This window comes from Camelus ferus, chromosome 32 (assembly GCF_009834535.1).
Source record: "Camelus ferus isolate YT-003-E chromosome 32, BCGSAC_Cfer_1.0, whole genome shotgun sequence".
Lineage (NCBI taxonomy): Eukaryota > Metazoa > Chordata > Mammalia > Artiodactyla > Camelidae > Camelus > Camelus ferus.
This window is the reverse complement of record NC_045727.1, coordinates 18,946,130-18,970,167: the sequence shown is the minus strand read 5'-3', so window position 1 is coordinate 18,970,167 and position 24,038 is coordinate 18,946,130. Positions and strand designations below refer to the sequence as shown.

The 24,038-nt window shown below is 43.6% G+C and overlaps 1 protein-coding gene across 1 annotated transcript in view; it reads right to left on the bottom strand.

Moving 5' to 3' along the window:
- Positions 1–360: 360 nt before the first annotated feature.
- Positions 361–24,038, bottom strand: part of ANKRD13A (ankyrin repeat domain 13A) — a 29,702-nt gene continuing 6,024 nt past the window's right edge. Inside the window, exons 2-15 of the mRNA XM_032472104.1 lie at positions 18,980–19,112; positions 18,047–18,171; positions 15,832–15,877; positions 14,550–14,693; positions 13,682–13,871; positions 9,908–9,974; positions 8,529–8,610; positions 7,580–7,641; positions 6,850–6,980; positions 6,177–6,334; positions 5,381–5,494; positions 4,183–4,343; positions 3,018–3,085; positions 361–2,375 (exon numbers count right to left, since the gene is read on the bottom strand). Of these exons, the coding sequence (XP_032327995.1) occupies positions 2,180–2,375; positions 3,018–3,085; positions 4,183–4,343; positions 5,381–5,494; positions 6,177–6,334; positions 6,850–6,980; positions 7,580–7,641; positions 8,529–8,610; positions 9,908–9,974; positions 13,682–13,871; positions 14,550–14,693; positions 15,832–15,877; positions 18,047–18,171; positions 18,980–19,112 (1,677 nt within the window). The 3' untranslated portion in view covers positions 361–2,179. The remainder of the gene's footprint in view (positions 2,376–3,017; positions 3,086–4,182; positions 4,344–5,380; positions 5,495–6,176; positions 6,335–6,849; positions 6,981–7,579; positions 7,642–8,528; positions 8,611–9,907; positions 9,975–13,681; positions 13,872–14,549; positions 14,694–15,831; positions 15,878–18,046; positions 18,172–18,979; positions 19,113–24,038) is intronic.

Here is a 24,038-nt window from a genome sequence, read left to right as displayed (position 1 = left end):
GACTTCCAAGAATAGCCTCACAAAGCACTCAGGCTTCAACAGAGAGCGCAGATTTACTCAGATTAGGGAGATGTGGTGGCAGCGTGGCTTCCCACACTCCATAAGAGCCAGTCCCTCTGCAGGAGGTGGGCAGCAGAGGCTCTCAGGGCAGCCCAGCGCCCACGCCGCTGGCTTGACTTTCCATTTAAAATGAGTAGCGTGGGGTGTGTGGACTGTGCGACTTGGGCAGGAGGGCCGAGGGGAGCTGCCACCTCTGTCATACACAGAGTGCTGGCAGGCACTCCAGCATTCCAGTAACACACAAACAGGAAGTGACTAGGAAAACGTGAAGAGGAAAAAAGACTCGAAGGCTGTCTAGAATATTGTACGAGCACCCTCTCAGGAAGCAGTCTTTATTTGTATTTTAAGAGAGTGAGCACATACATGGAAAACGCTGTGACAGTGACAATGGTCAGTTCCTTTTTAACTGACTTTCTGGGGAGAAAGTCAAAAGACGTGGGGAAGCAGAACAGTGGAATGCAAACAGAGAAATTACCTCCGTTCACCTTAGTACACGCTGTGGCCTGACTGCGGCCGCTCCAAGATGTATCTTTGCTCAAGAGAAACGCTGAGTAAACGGAATGCCAGGCTGTGTATCTGAAACACACGTGATGCTGCGTGTACTGGCCTCGTGTGCAGAGGAAATTTTGGTCAGACCATGACAGGAAAGGCAGGTGGTTATGTGGAATCAAAAGCACAGCTCCTGGTGGCTGGGAACGTTTCATTGGCAGCGCTGACTAGATGAACGGACGTTACTGGATCGGTAGTCTCCCTTCCCATCCCCAAAGCAGTGCAACAGGATGGGGAACGGAGGCAAAACAGAGGAGGAGGCTGTTACTAGGCGATGTCGGTGCAGCCTGTGGAATGAGTGCACGGGCTGGGCCGTGAGGGCACCCTCGGCTGTATTCCCCAGGGTTCTGTATGCTGTGCGATGGTTATTTACAGAAGGATTAGACAAAATAGTTAACTACTAAAGGTATCCAAAAAAGGCCTGAGAAAATCTGGTTAAAATGTATAACCTTGTATTGCTACTGATGGGAGTAGTCATTTTTATATCTTTTAAAAATAATAAAAAGATTCTGTTAAAAAATATATTTATCCAGAAAGATGTTGAACTCTAAAAAGCAACGTGGAATCATCATTTTCCCTTTTGAATACAGAGCCACTGAGTTCCGTTTGTAGCTCCCTTTCTAATTTCAACTCTACCCCTTCCCTCAAGTGAGCCTAGGGCACATGGTGGGGTCTTCCTAGGCTTCTGCACAGAGACCCTTCACTAGAGAAGGCGTGGAACACACCCCTGGTTTGGTTCTATGCTGTTCGGGTATTTTGGCCAGCCTACCCACTTCCAGAAGAAGCCTCAGGGTCTCCTAGCTGCTCCTTCAGGGCCAGGATTAGCTGCCTTGGATTTAGCCTGGAGGATCCTGCTCCCAAAGAAACTGCCTTTACAAATTCACATCAGACCCCTCGATATGTGGAGTGAGGTGGTTTGAAACTATTAGTAATTTTTAAGGCTAAGGCAACATCCGTTGTCATTTGTATATCTTAATTTGATGCAAATAGTTAACCCTAATCTAAAATAGATCCTGTACGTATCTCCTCTTCAGCTCTAGCTGGGGGTGGGAGGTGGAGACGGAGTAGGAGTGACAGTGTCCTAGAAACCCTGTATAAAGGTACAAATAAAAGAGCAGATCGGCACAGATGATCCATTTCTTTGGTGAACTGTAAAGAAGTGTCTCATAAACTCTCACACCACACTCTACAAAGGCTGCTGCTCTCATATAGAAAAGCACCCTGACTCTGCAAGAACTGGTTATCACTCCTTGATAAAAATTAATCTACAAACCTGCGGGGGTCGGGGGAATTGGGTTTTTATCTAAAGCTGGTAGTAAAAATGTGACCTGCAAGCCAGTACAGCTAATGGAAAGTGACGATGCTCTCCTCCCCTCGAGCCTGGAGGTGGGGCCCCGGTCCCCAGCCCCTTCAGCGGGGAGCGGCGTGGGTGGACCCGGGAGCCCCCGGCCCCACACCTCTGCGTAAAGGAGGGGACAGCTGCCTTCTGCTGCGAACGTGCGAGGCGCAGCCCCCTGGCCCCGCGTGCAGACAGCGCCTCGGCGGAGCGCGGCGGCGGCCAGGCGGAGGCCTACTTGTCGGTGAGAGACAGCTGTAAGACGTGCTGCAGCTCGGCCTCCTCCTCCCGCAGCTGCAGCTCGCGCTCCTCCAGCTCTCTGGCGGAGAGCTCCATGGCCAGCTGCAAGTCACTGTCGAAACGGCTGGTCTCGCTGGAGTCGTCCAGGCACAGGCCTTCTGAGCTGGTGAGGAGGCTCTCCTGGATGGCCCTGCGTTAGAACAAAAGGGGGAAGAGACACGGTGACCGACATCATGATTGTGGCGGTGGCAGCAGCCACATTTCTCATCCGCGCACCCAGTGCACGCTGTCCCCTTCACATACACTCCGTGTGCACGGAGCCCTCGGTCCCACGTAACGGGGTGGAGGTGCTGTGTGTGGTGAAGCTAGGAGCTGAACTTGGATCTGTTTTAAAGCAAAGCCCAGGTTCTTCAAGCAGTTTTCATGTGCCCCAACCACAGGAAAATGCTTTGTAAAAATAAGTCTTTCCAGTTATTCCTCCCTTTTAAAAAAGGATAATCTGATCCTCTCGTAGCCCTTCCCCAAAGGGTCCTCACCCTCAGAATTGTATAAACTTCGCACTTAGGGCACCCAGACCCTCTGTGATCATACATTCTTCACAGAAGAGCAGGCCAGTCAGAAAACACTGACGCGGTGCCCCTCTGCCCACGGCACTGGCCAGTACGCTGGTCAGCAACTCTATCACCGGTTCCTGGAAGCTCAGCCACCAAGAGTTCTGAGCTAATCCGAGGAGTAACTGCCACAGGAGGAAGCGGGAGAAAGACTCGGTCAAGTCTCTCCTGCCAGGGACACTGCTGCCAACCTCGGTTTAATCAAGAGTCATGTCAGTCACCTCTCATACTGGGCGTCATAGGCATATGTCTGGCCGATCCCTCCATTAGAAGCTGGTCCTGAAAGTTCCTAGGAAAAACCAACGTGAGGGACATGAATACCCCTTAGAAGGAACAGAGTGTTGTACCGATAACAAAATGAAAGCAGCAAGAACAAAACTGCAAATGTTTACGTGTCCATTACTGACAGTGCCGTGTGAAGAACTTACAGGGACCGGGATTAGCTCCAAAATGATACCCATTTGTCACCCAGGATATAGTACGCTGCGCTGATTAACAGCTCCCACCTTCTCGTACTTGATATCAAGTCAGTCTATTAAAAACAACTGAACCTTAGGCGAAGTTTATACGAACAAAGCAGGCAATTCTTTCAGAGCAAGACTGGAACGTAATTCATTATTTGCGGTCTTTGACTTCGGCTACTCCTCTTTTCAAAATTTACAAAAAGCAAGGTTTACGCAGCCACTGGGGGCAAAAGTAAGCTCACTTACAACAGGGGAAGGAAAAGCATGCCAACCTGACAGTGGTGTCTGGGGAGAGTCGCCTCTCAAGGGGTATGTGCCAGCCCTGGGGTCTGGCCCTTGGCCCAGCAGACTCAGAAAACTGAACGGCTCTAAGAATGCGTCCACAGGAAGTGGAGGGGAGATTTTGTGATTATGCCCCTTACAGCAGAATGAAACATTCGAGTAAAAAGAATTTTTTAACAGTGAATCAACCACCCTCTTCCTCATACACTATGCAATGAGCGGTCTTCCTTGAGGAGAAGTTGGGATTAAAATCCACATACCTTCCTATGAGACTACTGACAGATAATGTCCTGGGAGAAACATGATGGTGTAAACTCACAAGAATTTCCTGTTTCAGGACTGGGAAATTACATCGCTCACTCCAAAAGATACACAAGTATTAGCTACATGGGTGAACGTGAGGAAAAGACAAGTCTGTCGGGCGACATCCTGTGAATGATGGTGACTGGGGCTACGCAGATGGTCTCATATAATACGCTTTTGTAAAAGACCAGGTGCATAAACTAGAAAATAATCCACGTAAATAGCACAAATATGCCAAACTTGTCATCTAGAGAAGGGCTGTCAGGTTAGCCAAAGGCTGAGGCCAGACTGGAGGGTAAAACCTTCCAGGCACAGCCGCACATTCTGATAAAAGCACCTGGCTTCTGCTGGACTCCAGTAAACTCTGCTGGATGGCAAACTGCATTATCTCGTAGTCTTCGTCCTGCAAGTGCACATTTCTGCCGTTGTCTTGAACGTGGTAAGATTCGGGGATTTCAAACACAGATTGATCGACCTCAAAGTTTGTGAGGGGGGAAGCTGCAACACAAAAGGTGACGGGCCAGTGCCTGAGCGAGTGAAAGAACAGTCCTCCTCAACTGTTTATAAAAGTTTTTTAAAGTAAAAAAAAATGAGAAGATTAAAATGATTAAAATCAACATTGGCTACTATGTGAGATAGATTTTGAGAAAAAATAATCTTGACCAAGAAAAGTACCAGAATACTGCTTTTTCCTTTTTGCCTTGAATATGTTTTTAGTAATGCATAGTCATAAAAAAATTACAGAAGACTGTAGGATGAAAAGTGAAGCTCTCTCTCGCTTCTATTTCCAGATTCCCGCGGTAACCAGTGTGTACTTCTGTGTCCTTTGAGGGACGTGGGGTGTGTGTGTGTATGTGTCTATACACACAATCACACCAATGTGTCTTCATTTTTTCCTTTTTTATTATGAAATATAGTAAACATGTAAAATAGTATATAAGATATCTGTCAACTTAGAATAAAAAATGATAATAATAAAATAAATGCCTGTATATCCTTCAGCTAGCCTAAGACACAGAACACTATTTTACCACGATAAAAGAAACTGAAAGAAGTTCAATTACGTTTCGATATACTAGCAATGAGTAACTGGAAGAAAAAATCTAAGAGATAAATCCATTTACAATAGCATCCAAAATCTGAGTTGGGCTGATGGCAAAGGAGCCCGAGGAAACTGGGGTGGGGGGGACAGGGACGGCTGGAAATGTTCTATATCTTGCCTGTGGTGGTGGTTACATGATGTATACATTTGTCAAAATGCACTGAACTGTCTCATCTTAAATGGGAGAATTTTATGACATATATGTTATACCTCAGTAAAGGTTTTTAAGAGTATGCTGTCTTTTTAATTCAAGTGGGGTCATACATATTCTATGTTTTTTTTTCACTTAATCTAAACTAAATCTAAAATTTTCTTTCATTCAAGACAGAGATCCACTTCATAAGATACTCTATAATTTCAAACAATAATTAGTATAATGACTAAATGTATGAATTTTTTTTTAATCACAAAATCTTTTTTTTTTTTTTTTTACCTGAATCAGGCTGGGTCCCTTCTGCATTTTGAGACACAGTTTCTTCAGCAGTACTGCAGCCATTAACGTTTCCAAATGTAATCCGTGCATTTAAGACATGAAACAAGGGAATTTCTAACAAAATAAAAGCTTTTATAAATAAACTTTACTGAGAAGAATAATAGCCGTCATTTACTGAGTGCTTACAATGCTGGTACCATGCCAGGTGCTTTTTATAAATATGATTTCATTTAATCATCATAACAACCTTTCCCAATACACAGATGGGAGAAATGAGATTCAGAGAGAGGTTAAGCCACTTCTCCTCAATCACAGAAAGTGATCAGGCCAGGATTCAAGTGTCAGAAGTAGACAACTATACCCAATGTGAATTCCTCACAAGTAACATGCATCATATATAGTATTTTACCTACTAAGTCAAGCCCTAAAACATACTTATATATAGAAGGAGCTTGATGTCGTCTTCCTCAAATAACCGCCTAATCTGAAGTTTCACTTAAGGAAGGTCTGACATTAAAACAATGAATGTGTCGCATTTTCTGCCTTTTTTTTTATCTGTCAGCACCACCTGTAAACAGAACTGATGGTTGGGCAATCTCCTAATTTCGATGTGCAAAACGAACTAAGAATCATGACTCGTCCTTGAACCAGATGAAACCCAGGGTAACTCTTCCCTCCTCTGTAAGTCTGCTGTGCGCTACTGCCGCCTCAAGTGCTCCGATCCCCTGAAGTGCACTCTGTCACCCACAGAAACGGGCAGCACCTACAGGTGCTCCGGTGGTGTATTTAATGGTACCTATTTTGACAGGAAATCCAGGTGGGAATTCCAGCTTGATGAAATCTCTCAGTCTGGCGAAATGAGCGCTAGTTCGGGCCATCAGGTCGATGATGGGAATGACCTGCTCCACGAGCGACAGAGGGAAGTCCTCACACATCCACAGGGTCGCTTTAAACCTGCCGGGTGTGATGAGAGAAGGCTGAGGCCATCCCCACGAGACAGGGAGACTCAGGTACTTGGACGCAGCAGGCCCGACAATGCCAGCTTCCCTGCTCCATGTTCTTCCCAGTTATCTGACACCCCCTCAGTCAGAGTTGTGGAGGGACTAGAATCATAAAGAACTTGCATCACCCTGAAATCTGGCAGTCGGGGCAAAAACCTGCATGGCAAGCCTTAACTGAGAGCAAGCTGGATGAGCTGACAGCTGGTGGAAACCGCTTCATCTGATCAGCTGAAGCTTGTCAGCAGTGTAAAGAAATAAGGAATTCCTGTATCTGATCTATATTCTATTTGGAGAAGGACTCATGTTAAGATGGGCAATCTACTGTTAGCTGCCATCAGGTAAAGTAATTTGAAATTATTTTTAAAGGAAGGGGTCAGAAGAAGGACCGAACAGGACACCATAAAAAGCACAACTTCTGAAACAAACAAGAATCCGGAAGGTGAAACACGGTCGCAGCATCTCTCTTACTTTTGCGTCCTGATCGTCAGCTCTTTCGGCCTTCCGATGTCCCTGTCTTTCAGGTCAAACTCCTCGTTGAAGTACTCATCAGGTGTGATGGCTGTGGGGTTGTTGGCGGTGGCACGTTCTGTGGTGAGATCCTGCAGAGCCAGAACTCAGGGGAGTCAGAAATGCCGAGTGACGCGGACAAGTGAGGCCTAGGGCACCCAGGCTCTGAGGTGGACATGCTAACCGGCTACGGAGTGGGAGGTTCTCGTCATTAACTTTTTTTTTTTTTTTTTGATTACGTGACTGCACAGAACAAGAAAATCTACAAAGGTGGTACCAAACTACACAGCCAAGTCTTAATGGATTTCTCCATTTCAAATCACTTCTCCACTCTCCTTTGCATTTCACGTGGTTATTGTGAGGATCAAGTAAGAAAATGTTTGTTAAGGTGCTCTATTAAAATATAAAGTCCTGAATCCTTTTTTAAATTCCATTTTTGTAGAGAGGTCTGAGTTTAAAAGAGAGGCGCCGAAGCACCTGATTTCTACATAATTGCTACCTGCCTCTACAATCTTTATTTTCAGAGACTCACTCATCTAATTATCTTCCCAAAGAAGATCTCAGATTGCAGCCAGGGAGTACTCTTAAGCTTTTTCAAGTAGAGCAGCCTGCTCAGGAGGCAGTAAACGCCATCACAAGCACAGAAAAGCCATCTTTTGCACTGTGCTGGAAACTCACGGCTTCAACTTACCCCTTGAGCACCAAACTGGTGTTCCACAGTTCCCAGCAAAGATTCCAGTGGGTTCCTGTCCGCTGCAGAGAGGGGAAAAGTTTAATGTCTGTCTAGTATCATACCTTACTTATGAGTACAGAAAAAGACTGTCAGCCTAAAGCTTCTCCATCATGCATTAGGAAATCCACTTATGGACAGGCCGATAGACTCATTCTCAATAATCATCAGCCAACTTATCCTTTAGAGGACATTTTTTATTAGGTTCTCTAAACTAGATGAACAACAGTTGCAAGAATTAAATCAGAGTAGCAGAAAGAGTTTGGATTTAAGAATGAGCCAGTTCTGGACCTCACCGTCACCTTGGCTGGTCCCTACCCATGTGTCCGAGGCCTCAGTTTCCTCATCTGTCAAACTGGACTACTGGGAACAGTAGTCTGGCGGCGGGAGTTAACCATTACCACGTGCTGACCACACTGCAGGCCCCAGTCTAACAGTTTATGTAAATATCTCATTTAAGCCCCCCGCTAACTCTAAAGGAGGGCTGGCAGCACCTCATTCCGCAGTGGGTAATTCCAAAGGCCACCGAACCGGCCACTGGCCAGCTGGGATATGGCAGCCACATACTGGTCATGTTTTGGCTCAGCACCCAAGTTCTGTCCAAATACTTCACTGTGATAGTTTGGAATAAATCACTCATTCCAGTGATAAACATTTTCCTATATCCTTAACTGCTTTTTCAGCCGAATCCAACAATTATTCTTCGTAACACATAAATAAGCCTTTGTGAATGGCTTTCATTACAGCTGAAGTCAGCTATAGGGGAGTACCTCCAAGAATGAGTCAGACTAAGGAAAATTTTATAAAAAGGGAATTAGAATTAGCATGACCTAATCACATTAACCCTCAAATTTAACAAGAGCCACAAAGGCTCCCTCTAGGCTAAAGCAGGGAGGAGGAGAGAGATTACCTTTATATCTCTTTTTTTCCTCTTCAGTCAGATGTTCTGTCCGTATTTTGGTGATCACACTCACATTGTTCACTGTGTAAACCTTGAGAGATGTGTGCAAAAGGGAACCGTGACACAGGGAATCAAAACTCAGAAAGTAAGCATAGCAAGAGCAAGAATGCTGAAGCCAAAAAAAAAAAAGAAAAATCCAGCAAAATAAAAATGAGAAATGGTTAACATTTATTAGGACCCTTCAGAGAAAATACACAGCTACCGACTGAGAAATGCATCAGCAGTTACTTTGCATCTAACATTTTAAATGACCCCCAAGGAGTTAACAGCGACAGGCTGCACCTTCCTACTTGCCCTTCTTGTTGCTAAACCCTCTCAGAGAATGTCCTGTGATTGGCTGGCTGGCTTCCTACTTAACTAAAGTAACCAGACCTGCACTGAGTACCTGGACTGCTCTGTGGTCGTCTTTCTTGTAAGACTGACTTAGACAGCCATCTGCTGGGCAGGAGAGGAAGAAGGAACACAAGGTTCCCTACCCGGCAGGATTTAGAGAAAACCAGCAAGCCACTATTTAAAAGGTATTCCGTATATTGACCAAAAATTATTTCAACTGCCAGGGTCAATGCTCTGTTTTCAGGGTTGACTGAGGTATATGGGGGGTTGGAAAATCAAATCCCAACGTTCAAAGATTCAGGAAACGCACTGGAACGACTATTTCCAAATGCATCCTGCTGAGCATGACGTAAGGCTCCTCTGCTGACTCGGAGGTCACCAGAGGACCTGCAGCTCCTGGCCCCATCCCTGCGAGCCATCAGTCCCCGCTGTACTGCAGGGCTCATGAAAAGCCAGGACACAGCTTTCCAGCTGACACAGCGCCATATGACTCGATCAACTGTCATCTCCACTATGACAACTATTTTCTAATTCACTGACGTCATGTTAAGTGGGCTGTAAGCCTACTGGTTACAATTAGGCTGACTAAAAAAAATTGGGCGACTCATAAAAGCTACTTAATTTTTTTTTAACCCACTCAGGTTATCCAAAAAGATGAACAAGCATTTTAAATCTAATCCTCTCTCTCTCTTTCTTTCTTTTTTTTTTTTTTAAGAATGAAAGGAATTGCCAACCCTACCAGGACAACTGGTAGCTGTACTCATTTCTCTACAACACTGTTTTTCTCTTTGGCATAACTAGAGATCTCCTCAGGACATGCTATCCCATTTTCTGAAAGTCAAAGAAGGGTATAATCCAAGTAAGAGACACGCTAGACAGAACTTATTCCCCAGAGCACCTCATGGCACAGACGCATGACAAAATCGGAACAGACTCCTCATTTGCATAGAAGCTAAATAGCTATATTAAATCTTATTTTAAGAGTTTCCTTTTACCTTTGCTTCGTAACCATTAACAACTTCTGCTTTATCTGTCCTCCAGCCCCAGAATCCGGATTTAGTTCTGATAAAAAGTGAACACCACAAATTTCTACATGTACAATATGCCATTCAGATTTATCCCTGCAGCCTTTATAGTTTTCTTCCCCCAGCTTAATTTAGCGAAGGACACTTGGAAATTATGGCCCTGTTGTCCACAAAAGGATGTTATTAATGACAGATGGCTCAAGCACCCCCCCACCCACCTCCCCACAGTTATTAATCAGTTTGCCTCACCCCTGGCATAGAAAGCCTCCATTCTTGGCTTCTTTACAAAAACTGCCGACATGGGCGACAAAGGTGGTGACATTTATTGGACAGCTGTCCTAAAGTAAATGAAGAGGACCAGTGTTCAAGGGCTGGCCACTAGGCGGTATCTGGGCCAGAGCATTTATCTGGGTCATCCTAACTGTGGACACGGATGTCAGTGGCTCTAACTCCATAAGTAGCCGTATTTCAATCGAGGAATTCTTAGAACAATGAGGCCACAGACCATCCTGCTCCTCAGGAGAAAACGTGTGGGGCAGGGACTCATCACTGTGGAGAGCTGCTTGCAGAAGCCACGAGTGCCTGCAAAATGGCTTGGGAGTCATGCATTTTATCAGGTTCAGTGCCGCAGGGGGAAAGAATGTCAAAAGCAGTTTTTCAGCCCGGCTGTTGAGTCTAGCCCTGTGGACCTGCTTTTAAAGTAGCCCAGCATTTCAGCAGCAGCTGCAGCACTGGTACAGTGCCCGAAAACCCAGTTACTCAACTCAGTATACTCCTGGAAAATTTAGGAACCAAAAGCGGCCGAGAAGCTCTGATTCTTTTTTAAAGCAGCTCACCCTGGAAAATGCTCCCACTCATGGGGCAGCCCTGCCCAGACTGCCCCTTTGTCTAGGACATCACATCCTAGCTCCACTGTGACTGCTGCACTTGGCCGTGCTGGGCCACTGCCTCCTGCTCCGACCCCAGAGTGAAGCAGGACCCCACTCGGGAAGCTCCAGGAATGGTGGCAGGAATGCGGTTATCTGCAAGCTCACTTTTCTTCTTCTAACGGGGTTTGGTAAACGAAAGCAGTCCAGACAGGGTCTAAGGAGTTTTCTGTGTATATTACAGCATGTCAGAGAAAGGAGGGACCAGAGCTTTCATCTTCCTATTCGTTATCCACAGTCAGTACAACGTGACCCCTGGAGGGAGAGAGGAACCCTAAAGGGAGGACACCACATGCGAGCTGCCTCCAATTCACATTCCAAAAACAAGAGAACAGGCCCATGGGCAGGGAGTGAGGGACCACACCTGACTGATTGATAAACCAGTGATCAATGAAAATCGAGGTGTTCCTTTTGGTGAAGAAATTCAACCCTCAGTTCCTGTCTTTCACTAGGTACTTGGTATCTTGGCAAGGGAAATCATGGTTCTCTGGTGCACAGTCTTCTGAGGGACCCAAGGATGACGAGGTCTGCTCCACTTCATCCTTCACGGATGTGGGAAAATGAGAGCCGCACCTTCTCCCTGGGAACCGCCGCACTCCTCACTCACCTCCACCTGCTCTCTCTGCCATCCTGGCTGCTCCACTTCCTCTCCCACATCCACTGTCTGACAGTTTAGCTACTAAACTCAATGTCTACATCCCATTTTAAAACCAAAAAACAACTCCTTGGTGCCTCAATTAACTGTACATGCAGAGGCATCCGAAAATGACAGGAGAAAACCCAGCATCCTCTTTTGCCATCTTCCCCTCTGCCTGTCTCCACTGAGACCACCACATCAAAGGCCGCTTCGCAGGTGCTGGTACCTGGAGGCTGCTAAACAATGTGGAGAAAGGCTCTGCAGGTGGCAGGGAGTGTTTTAAGGTAGACAGAGCAGGATCTTTGAGAGGAGAAGAAAATCCAGACTGCAACCAGAAGGTATATATCTGCAGGCCAAAAGTTCATGCAGGAAGAGTATTATTTTGTAAGCACTAAGTTCCAAGTTACAGATTAGAAGAAAGAAATGGATGAAAATGACTAATGTAATATAAGACAGCCACACCTTCCAGATTTAATCATACAAACGCTCGCTTACCCCGCCATAAGAAGCAGGCAAGCACACTTTTTCTATCAGCAGACCTCACCCTCAAGAGTGGCCTTCCTGTCCGAGGCATGAGAAGCTCCCTGAGCACATGTTTAATTCTGAACACCACTAAAAACAGGTGTCTTCTAGAAATTCTCTCAGCAACCCACTATCGGTTGCAAAAGGAGGGTTAGCCTGAACCATCTGAAAACCTTGTGACCACAGGAATACAAAATGCGACCTGGTCTCAGTACAGACGGAGGGGCTGTCATTGCCCATCTGTCCTCCACTGGGTAACAGCCAGTAACCATCACACCCTGTGTAATTGACACTTCAGAGCAAACGACGATGCTATAAGTCCGCTGCTGAACTAGAGAGGACAGTGGCTCTTCTCATGACATCTGAGACTTCATCTTGAGATTCATTCATTTTTTTTTCAGCTGAGGAAACAGAAACCTGGAGAGATGAAGCCAGCTGCTCAAAGCCACACTAGCAGCCCTGCCGATGGGGCCAGGTGCCTCCAACTCTGGTCTCTGCTGCTGCCCGTGGCCAGGAGGGCAGCCTGCCCCACCTTCCAGCTTTACGAACAGAACACTAAGCCGATGGGCCCTCCTGGTGTGTGGGAGTCTAGAGATGTCTTCCCAGGACCCTTCCAGGTAAAGCCACCATCAGTCCCTAATCCTGCTGCCCCTGGAAGACAGCAGCTGTCACAGGGCGAGGCCGGTGTGAGGAGGTGGGCACTAAGGGACTGACCCTGCCTGGGGGGTGCTACCAGCAAAGCTGCAGCAAACCTGGTGTTTCTCGTCTGCTATCAACAGGCACCCTAATTCCACGGCCCGATCTCAATTAGGGGAAAGGGGCACTTAGGTCTTACATCTGACTGAACAGAAAACTCAGTTTTATTTTATAAATTGTATACTGGAAACAAAGAAGAAAACAAAAAGAGAAGAGTTAGTATATTGAATAAGAGAAAAGCAAGCCTAAATCCGGCAGGACGCTGTCCACGTTAGCTCATGTTACACTGCTCTGCTCTACAGAGCTGGGTGTGACATCCTAGCCAAACACTCAGGGCTCCTCCAGACTACCTCGGTTCAGGTCCTCCCCGCCTCAGCGCGGCCCAGAGGCAGATGCCCAGAGACGGTGTCCTCATCTGGGTTACCGGAGGCACAGACCTCTCCAGGAGTTTCCTCAGGTAGTCTGGAATAAAACTGAAACCCCTCCAGACTCTTGCTCTAAACTATCAGGCCTTGTGTGGAAGCAGGGGGTGGACAAGGGGGAGAACCGCGTTTAACTGTATGATAAGTGTGAATCTCACTGCCTAATATCAGTATAACCGCTTTCAGTACTGGGTCGATTCTGCCTCGGAAGCTCAAAGCTCCATGGTTCGGGACTAGGGAGTTTTGTGGATTGCCAGACACAAAAATAAAATTCAAGTCAAATCCATTAGAAAGGGCCCATAAAAGAGTATGAAGACATTTCTCCAAGACTTAACAATGTGCTATAAAAATGATATGCTGTGGAGGATGTCAGCTATAGTTTGTTCAGTTAGAGCAGAGATCAACTTTAAAACCCACTGGTGTTTATTATTGCCATATCAGAAAAATCCCAATGCACTCATCATTTCCAATTAATATATACATGCCACTAAAGATGGCAGTAAAAGGATTAGGCATTAAAGTGCAGAATCTAAATCCATACCTTTCAAAAGCAATGTTTTTAGTGTCAAGGCTGGTGTTAATGACTGGGCTTGTGAGCCGCCTCTCAACCTCCCTGCTTTTCGGCTTCATCAAGTCCAGGGTGAGGCGCTCCATTTCCTGGGAAAGGTCAAAGTGTTCAGTAGTGACCACTTTGTCATCGTGGTTGACTTCCATCAACTCCGCCCAGTTGTCTGTTAATAGAAACAAGAGAGCAGCTAAGCACAAGGCAAGGAGAAGGCAGAAGCAACCTCATACGGCAGATGCGCCATCTTTCCCATCCCCTCCGCAGGCGCCATCTGATGAAACCTGAAGACCACTGACTAGCGACTGCCTACTTGCCCAGGAATGATCTGGCCAACTTTCCATAATCAGAGGAAGCTCTGGGCCACCTGCCCCAGAGACGCAGACTTTTAAAATAATTTGTGTTAGCATTCTGTGTTGGCAACACATTTCATCTGTGTACTTCTTTACATATATGACTACATAATTAATGTAAATTACTTGTGCGTGACACTGGGTCAGCCATGCCGTTTCTCCCCTCCACCAGGCAGGTCGCGCCTGCTTATGGAGGGAAGAGGAAGAGATGTAAGACAGAGCCAGCCTTGTGCTCAAAGGTTCAGGAACGTAAGACAGATATATGTCAAGAGGGTAACAGTGTTGGGTGGTACATGATATGTGCAAGAGAACTACCTAGACAAGGAAGAAGATGTAGGAGCTGAGAGCTGAATATTTAACAGGAATAGCAACCACCACCACAGAACACGCCCCAGACAGGCTCAGATAAGGCACATCAGTGGGAACACATTTCAATGGTTAAGAATCACTCTGGACTGAGCAAGAGCAGTGATTACTGCAAGAGAAACACTCACCTTCTCCCTTAAATATAAAACTCCGCCTCCCTCTTATCCAGCTCATGTTCTCAAATCCCAGCAACGTGATATCCACACGCAGTTTGGCACCACTTTTCCAAATGCGACAGACATCATTCGGGCATATTCTGGAAACCAAGGGCACTGGAGAAGAGGAGTGTACTATTGAGAAAAACCCGAGGGCCGAGCGGGACAGCCAGGCCCAGGAAGCCAGGATTCTGACTTTCTCAGAAGGACAGGAGTGGCAAGATGGTGACCGTCACACAGAACACTGATGAGAAGTCATTCTTAAAAAATAAAAACGGCCTTCTGTTCTGTAGCTGTTTATAAAAGTGCAGACCTGTGTGTCTCATCCAGAGAGAACACTAAATGGATTTCCCAAGAGTATTCTCAGTCCTGAAATGAGGGACCTCGTACTGCCGGCCCCCAGGGCAACAGGGCATCCATCTGGCCCTCCTCAGCCACATGCCACTCTCGCCACCTGGCTGCGGCCCACCCCCCTGCCTTACCCACCACTCAAGACATCACATGTCTGAAATGTGCTGCTTTTGAACAAAACCTGAAATCAGAGTGATTATCTACATTAAAAAGAACTCAGTTCCACAGAAGAATCTGAAGTTCTCTTCTTTTAAACACTTTTTACTTCATTTACATGTTTCATTACACATATGACTTCTTGCCTGAAAGGGAAGTCTAGAAATGAAACTGGCTGAAAATCTGGGAGTTAGAAGCTGTCATTCACTCATCTACAAGAGACAGAACAGCTTGGAAAATCACTGTCAGTCAATGTGCCTTACATAAGATTCTGGAGAAATACATCCATTTTGTAAAAAACAAGCTATTCCAATATTCATCTTATCTTCTTCCTTAGACAGACAAGTTTGAGAGACTCAAGTTGACCATCATAAGGAAATGAGTAACTGAGTTACGATAAATCTGTTTACTAAGATTTCAGCCATTTAAAGGGACATTTTTAAAAACTAATAATATGGATAAATGTCAGCTACAAACAACAAAGGAGGAGACAAAATTGTCTATATATTACATTTACGAATGCCTGGGAGGAAAAGTCCTATGCATGTGGGAGAAGATTGGAACGCACCTAAAACATTAATAGCAGTTATGCTTGAGCCGGGACTATTGGTGACTGTTTTTTCTTATTCTTATCTATGCATTTCCTAGATTAAAAAAAAAATATATATATATATATATATATAACTTTTACAAAGGAAAAATAAGCCTATATTCAAGCTAAATAATTTTTAAGCCCACAGCCACTCACCCCAGCTGGTGAATTCCCATTTCATCTGCACATAGAAATCCGGAGCCTGAAGGACAAAGATTTAATAAATTACCCTTGGCACCATTAACTAACCACAGGCACGGTAAGGGTTAAGAGGATTTTTTAAAGGGGGAAGGGGATCAAACAGAAAATAAGAAGAAACATAAATTGCAAACCCATCAAATGAAATGCTTATTTTACGTTCAGGCTGTTATTTTATCTCCATATAAAATATGTCTAGACAGTTAATAAAGTTAACTGCAAGCAACAAGGTTGGAGGGAGATAAAAGTCAAATCTAATTTAGGGGCTCAATTGGGTTCCTAATAGTGGCAGCAAATGAGCCAGAAGGATGGGCTCAAACACCACCACTTGATGTGGGTAACAGGCTAGTCTAGGCGGAGGGAGAAGAATGTGGACTCCATCTGCTGTACAGGGAACATGACTGTAAAAGGCTCTGTGTGCTGGGAAGTGCTTCGTGTTTACTGGACCGCTCCGTGAAACCAAGAGGGTGCGAGGCACCACTTCCCCCAGAAGCTGAGTTTTCCCTCCAGTTAACAGATTTGCCCCAACTCTCCTCTTAAACTCTTAGAATTTGTCCCTGTGATGCGTCACACCACCCCATCAGCCCTACTTAGGATGATTATCTGACCCACCATGAATTCCTATAGAAGGTTATTGGAGAGCTACTTAAGAAATCCAACAGTTACCATCCAAGAAGAGAAACGCTAGAAATTCCAGGTGTTTTTTCTGTTCCAAAAAAAACAGATTCCAATGATAGGCGAGGATACTCCAAGGGGCAGTGGACAAGAAATGGATGTATATAATAAGGAGACGCTGTTGACAGACCGACCATCAGCCACGGCCTCTGGTGCCCATAGGCACAGGGCATTTGTGGGCTGTCTATAGCCTCCAGCAGAGAATACAATTCAATGCAGTCCACTGCTATGGATCAATACAGGTGAAAAAAGAAAATCCTTTACACTGAATTTTTAAATGTGGGTGACTCCACATTAAATAGTCATTTTTCTACTTTGTCAAATGGACAAATGATGTTTTTACTTCTTCCTGCAGTGAGTTAGAGAAAACAATGAATCTATGTGGCCTTTGTGCAAACACACACCTATTTTAAAAACGATGCATGAACATATGTATGTATATGCATGACTGAGACACTGTGCTGTACACCAGAGACTGACACGTTATAATTGACTGTACTTCAATTTAAAAAATAAATAAAAATGATGGATACAACTATTTCACATTTCATGAGAGGTTTCTGTGTGGAACATGGAAAATGAGTGTCTTAGGCAGGATTTAGCGTAAGTGTCTTAGAAATTCTTTTTAAAAAGCGTGCTCAGATAACAAGCAGTGATTGTTTTACAGCAAAGTTATTCCTTTTCTCAACAAAACTGTTAATTTTTCTCAAGAAATTTATTTTGACTGAAGTTGTAAAGCTGATTTATCTAGCAAATATGTCTGGAAATATTTAGGGGGGCTCACTTCCCTGCTTCAACTAAATAACATGAAAATTGAACTGTGGGTACTTTGTCTCCTGCTGCCCCAGGAATATTGCACATGGTTGACCAATAAGATGGTTATTTCTGGTGACAAAGGCTATCTGAAGAATGGTAACCATCATCCAAAACAATCCATGGGTCTAGAAGTAAAAATGTTTAGGAACATTCTCTAAGTGTCACAGAGCCCACACACTTTAATTTATAAGACAGACTGCCCCAAAGCCACTAGCTTTATGTAAATTAAGGTGATGGATTAGAAGCCACAAAATACTAATGGCTAGACGTGACAGGGGTGTCCAGGAGAACTACACATAGACTTCTGAGCCTCAACAAGCCCTGAAAATCCCTGTACAGTAACCATATTCATTACAATTTCCCCAAGATGACTTGAGCTCAGGATGCTACTTTTAAGAAAACAGGTACCTAGACAAATTAATTGTTCAATGTCCATTTGTCTTGTTATAATTTTAAAATAGCACTTAAAAGGGTAAGCCTAGTGAACTACAAATAGCATTCGTCAAAGACCTCATACATTTGAACATGATGGAAAAGCCAGGAACAACGTTATTCAGTATGCGATGTCATGTTCACCATTCATGAAACTCTTTAGGAAGGCACACAAAGATGTCAAACTTTGTCTCCGGCTGCTGTGTCAGCATCTAACTCAAATTATGGCATTGTCAATTTTTATGGATACCTCGAGAATTTTTCGGAGCAGCTCGGGAACTCCCTCAAGGGCCATGGATGTGTTGTGGTAGTCTCGGTGTTGAAGAACCGTGTACACCATCTCGGGATCGCCCGTGCTCACAGCCTCGTGTAAAACTGGAAGGCAAATAGGTGAAATTTGATCACCCAGTGTTCTCATACTTTCTGACAAACTCCAAAGTCAGTTTGAAAAGTCATCTATATGGACCAAAGGCCAGCATTTTCTTCAAAGCGGGACAGAGGCTGTAGTCCCGTCTTATCTTTACGACCATGACTATTTATTTCTGCTCATAACTGAGTGAGAAGAAAAGAAAACAGAGCACTCAGCCTCTTGATCAACCCTTCCTTCCCTTTCCCCTCTTTCTTAGCACTGGCTCTGAAATCCCAATAGTGTCTTCAGAAAGCTGGCTTTAGCTGAGTGATCACAAACCTGTGGTTGCATGGAGGTGGGCAGGCAGGGCTTGGACTGTGTGGATCCTTGCCCAGTCAACTCAGAATTACTCTGACCAATAGTATGAGAGCTTGCAGAAAGTGAAGTGCCAGGATTGCACTGGAAAAGGCTACTACTTTCAGCCATAATTTTTTTCATTGTGTCCATCCTGATGGACTTGCTGGAGTTACCATCACATTCCTCAGGGGGAATCTGGCCTCCACACTCATGTATGTGGCACTGAGAGCCGCTTTCTGGATGAGGAGTCACCCTCTACCCAGGGCTTTTGGCCCAGGACACAATTGGGACCATTGTGCTGCCGCTCAGCCAGCAGCATCTGAGGCTCTCATCTCCTCGCCTGGCGCCAAGTCCCAAGAGAGAAAGAGCCTTAAGATAAAGATGACTCTGAGCACAATGAGGATTGAGACTGGCCCTTACTCAGAAAGAGAAAACAAAATGAAAGGCTTTACATTTATTTTTGACAAGTATACTTGCCTGTCCAGCCCTCGCGATTTTCTTTCGTAACATCTGCTTTATGTCGGAGCAAGACTCTAGCAGATTCCAAATGTCCCAGAGAAACAGCAAGATGCAATAAGGTTCGACCTCGTGGATCCAGAGCCTCCACGTTCTGTAACGAAAGACTGGCATTTATAAAATTGGATATATTATACAAAAATGTGTAAGTGAGTTTGAGGGATAATATTAAGTATAAAAATTTAAAATAGTATTCGCACATTCATGACAGCAATATCGGAACAATGACAATATGTGGGCAAGACTGAAACATGAATCTGACGGCTATAAATAAAGATGACAGTTACTGAGTTCCTTCTTCTATAAAGTTAAGTGCCTCATAAATAAACACTGGCTATAGGCCTCAGATCATCAAACATAACCCCACGCACCAACAGCGCTCAACCCAACAGCACACAAATTAAGTCCACATGGAAACGCAACCACCCGATGACCCGGAACATGGGGGATTTCTCCAGCACATATCAGCATTCAGGTCTAGAACAGGAAGTGAAGGACTTTAATCAAAACTGAAAGCACAGAAGATAATTTGGGCTAGTATAAAATTACATCCTCTAGCTGGATTCCCACCAAAACACCTCTCTCGTGATTGTGTGTTGAGTTCCAAGTGCCCTGAAGTCGCAGTACCCACAGGTCCTACAGTCAGTGAGCCTGATCTGCCAGACATGTCTGTGGACATTTAAAACAAAAAGATTTTTTTATTTTAAATTTTTGGCGAGGGAGGCAGTAAGGTTTATTTATTTATTTGTTTGCTTATTTATTCATTCATTAATTCATTTGGCAGAGGTACTGGGGACCGAATCCAGGACCTTGTGCATGCTAAGCACGCACTCTACCACTGAACTGTACCCTCCTCCCACGTGGACATATTTATAAATAAACATAAGACTGCACACATGCCATTTCAGTCCATCTCCCAGGCTAGACAAACCTATTTGCTTGTTACTCTTCATTCCTATTCCGACCCTCCTTCCGGCACCTGCGCTGGATGTCCAGAGCCAACCGGCAGGCTCTCTGGTGTGAGCTCAGTCTGAACGAGTGGTTGCTGCCTTCCAAAGATGGCTCTGAGCGTTCTTCTGAGAACACAAGAAACTGCCACTGGACCTTCAGCCTGTGAAAACGTTTCAGTGCCATAATACTTCTTAGAAAATGTGCCTTATCTTGATTTGAGATGCTAGTCGTTGGGCAGCCTCTAAAGACTCCAGAACATGCCACTCTGGGCCACAGGAAAGCAAGTAAGTAGGACTGGGGGTAAACAGCTACGAGCCACCAGCTTCTGCACCTCCCGTTTTGCTAACTGTTGTGGTGGAGTGAAGATGGGAACCGTACTGAGGAATAACTGAGGTGCTTGAAGACACTGCTGAGTGAACATACGTCCTCCTGGGCCAGCCCCAGGCCTCAGCGTTCACTCTAGCACTGACACGCCAACATGCCCCCTGGAGTGGGGCCCACACCACCTCCTGCGATTCCCTGACTTCTCCCAAAGCTATGGCTTTTCTGTCTCACCAGAGAGATGGAGAATTCCAAAGGGCAGGATCCAAGTCTTATATTTCTTAGCTTCTGCCACCCTAATGTGCCAGTCTCTAATGTGCATTAAATCATTGTTCTTTGAAAAAAAAAAAAAGTATGGAGGAGAATATAGCTCAGAGGTAGAGTGCATCCTTAGAATGCCCGAGGTCCTAGGTTCAATCCCCAGTACTTCCAATAAATAAATAAATAATAAATAAACTCTATTTGCTCCCCCCAAAAATTTAAAATTAAAAAAAATTTTAATTAAAAAAATTACCCAGTACCTCCATTAAAATAAATAAACAAACCTAATCACCGCCCCCCCCACACACAAAGTAATATAAATAGTGTAAAACTATTAACTTAGTCAAAGTTTAGCAGGAAATAATTAGCAAATTCATTATCTTCTTTCCTGTCTATTATAAATACTGTTTTTTTTACCCAGCAATTTCAATCTACTGCATGAAAGGTATTAGGTTTAGCACACTGCCTGACATTGGAGATGCTTAACAATATTTGTGACACAAAAGGGGAAACTCTACTTCAATTCACACCCCAGAACAAAACTAACATTTCAGACTAAGGATTAACAGGGCAAGCTCCTGGGCAGTTAGATAGGATGTGTACTGTCAAACACAAATATATTAAGTTGTTGACTTTTTTCTGTTTTGGACCACAGGGAGAACTGTGTGTCTCAGACACGAAGCAGAACACTCTGCATGGCTAATTATGACTGTTCAGAGCCTCCAACGCCTCTCTTTCTCGTGAAAGGAGAGGAGAAAGGAAGAATGATATAGCATATTCTGGTGACTGTGATTTAAAACAATAAATGGACAAAAAGAAAAAAAAACAATGGATGATTATAGTGGAGGTCAGTGAAAAAGAGGATACAAAATAAATGGAGAAAAATCAACAAAACCAAAAGTTGGCTCTAGGAGAATATCAACAAAAACTGACAACTTTCAGCTAGACTGACCAAGGGGGGATAAAAAACTCAAATTATCAAAATCAGGAATGAAAAAGGTATATTAACCAACTCTACAGAAATAAGGCATCTTATAAAGGAATACTATGAACAACCATATGCCGACAAATTAGAGAACTTGGATGAAATGCACATATTCCTAGACAGACACAAACTAGCAACACTGACTTAAGAAAAAAATTGAAAATCTGAATAATCTTATAACAAGTAAAGAGACTGAATCAGTAATTTTAAAACTTCCCAGGAAAAAAACCTCAGGCTCAGATGCCTTCACTGGTGAATTCTACCAAACATTCAAAGAATTAATACCAATTCTTAACAAACCCAAAAAAATAGAAGAGGAAGGAAGACTTCCCGACTTATTTTATAAGCCCAGTATTATCCTGACGACACACATATCACACACACACAAAAGAAAACCACCAATATCTCATGAATACAGATACAAAAATCCTCAACAATATTTTAGCAAAGCAAATTCAGCAACATATGGAAAGGGTTATTGTACACCATGACCAAGTGAGTTTACCCCACAAATGCAAGGATGGTTTAACATCTGATAATCAATTAATGTAACATACCACATCAATAGAATAAAATAAAATAACACATGATCATCTCAATAAATGCATGCTGTGGTCTGAATGTGATGTGTCCCCCCAAAATTCATATGCTGAAATCCTAATCTCCAAAGATGATGATATTAGGAAGTGGAGCCTTTGGGCATGAGGGTGGCTGCACCCTCACGAATGGAATTAGTGCCTTATAAAAGAGGCCCCAGAGAGCTTGTTAACCCTCTTCTGCCTTCAATGAGAAGGCACCTGCTACAAATCAGAAAGAGAGTCCTCACCAGCCACACCAAACCTGTTGGCACCATGATCTTGGACTTCAAGTCTCCAGAACTATGAGAAATTAATATCTATTGTTTATAAACTACCCACTCTGTGATATTTTGTTATTGCAGCCCACATGGACTAAGACAATGTAGGAAAAGCATTTCACAAAATCCTACACTCGTTCATGATAAAATTAAAAAAAAAAAAAAAAACTCAGCAAACTAGGAATAGAAGGGAACTTCCTCAAAGACCATACACCTATGGAAAACCCAGAGCTAACATCTTACTTAATGGTGAATGACTGGACGCCTTCCTCCTAAGATAAGGAACTAGACAAGAATGTTCTCTTTTATCACTTCTGTTGAACATTGTACTAGAGGCTGTAACCAGGGCAATAAGGCAAGAAAAAAAAAGGCATTCAGATTGAAAGGAAGAAATAAAACTATCTCTACTGACAGACAATATGATCTCATATAAAGTCCTAAGGAATCCACTTAAGCTATTAGAACTAATAAATGAATTCAGCAAGGTTGCAGGATACAAGATCAATATAGAAAAATCAACTGTATATCTATACACTTGTAACAAACAACTCATAAATGAAATTAAGAAAACAATTTATAATAGCATCAAAAAGAATAGAACATTTAGAAATAACTAAAGAAGAACAAAACTTACACTCTGAAAACTATAAAGCATTGCAGATAGAAATTAAGATCTAAATAAATGGAAAAACAGCCCATGTTCGTGGTTCATATGACTTAATAGTTAACATGTAAAACTTTCTAAAGTGAGCTACAGAGTCAATGCAATCTCTGTCAAGATTGCAGTTGACTTTCTGCAGAAATCAACAAGCTGATACTGAAATTCATACAGAAATACAAATATCCCAAGACAGCCAAAACTATCCTAAAAAGAAGAATAAAGTTTGAGGACTCACACTTCCAAATTTCAAAATTTACAAAAGCAAAAGCAATCAAGACAGTGTGGTACTGGCATATGGATAGACATATAAATCAACAGAACACAAGTTAGAGTCCAGAAATAAACTTACACACTTATGGTCAATTGATTTTCAACAAGGTGCCAAGATAATTCAGTAGGAAAAGAATATCTTTTCAACAAATGGTGCCTGAACAACCAGATATCCACATGTGTACACCATATGCAGGAATTAGCTCACAGTTGATCAGAAACCTAAATGTGAGAGCTAAAACAATACAACTCCCAGAAGAAAACACAGGATTATATCTTTGTGACCTTGGGTTAAGCAAAACCTTCTCAGATCCAACACCAAAAACATAAGAGATAAAAGAACATACAAATAAATTATACTTCATTAAAACTGAAAACTTGTACTTCAAATGACATAAAGAAAGTAAAAAGACAATGGGAGAACATATTTGCAAGTCATATATACTTAATAAGGGGCTAGTATCCCGAACTTATGAAGAACTCTAACGACTCAAGTACAAAAAGACAAATAATCCAGTTTTTAAATGGGCAAAGGATTTAAACAGACATTTCTTCAAAGAACATATGCCAATGGCCAACAAGCACATGAAAGATGCTCAACACAACTAATCATTAAGGAAATGCAAATCAAAACCACAATGAGATACCACTCCATAACCATTAGGGTGGCTACAATCAAAAAGACAGACAATAACAAGTGTTGGCAAGGATGTGG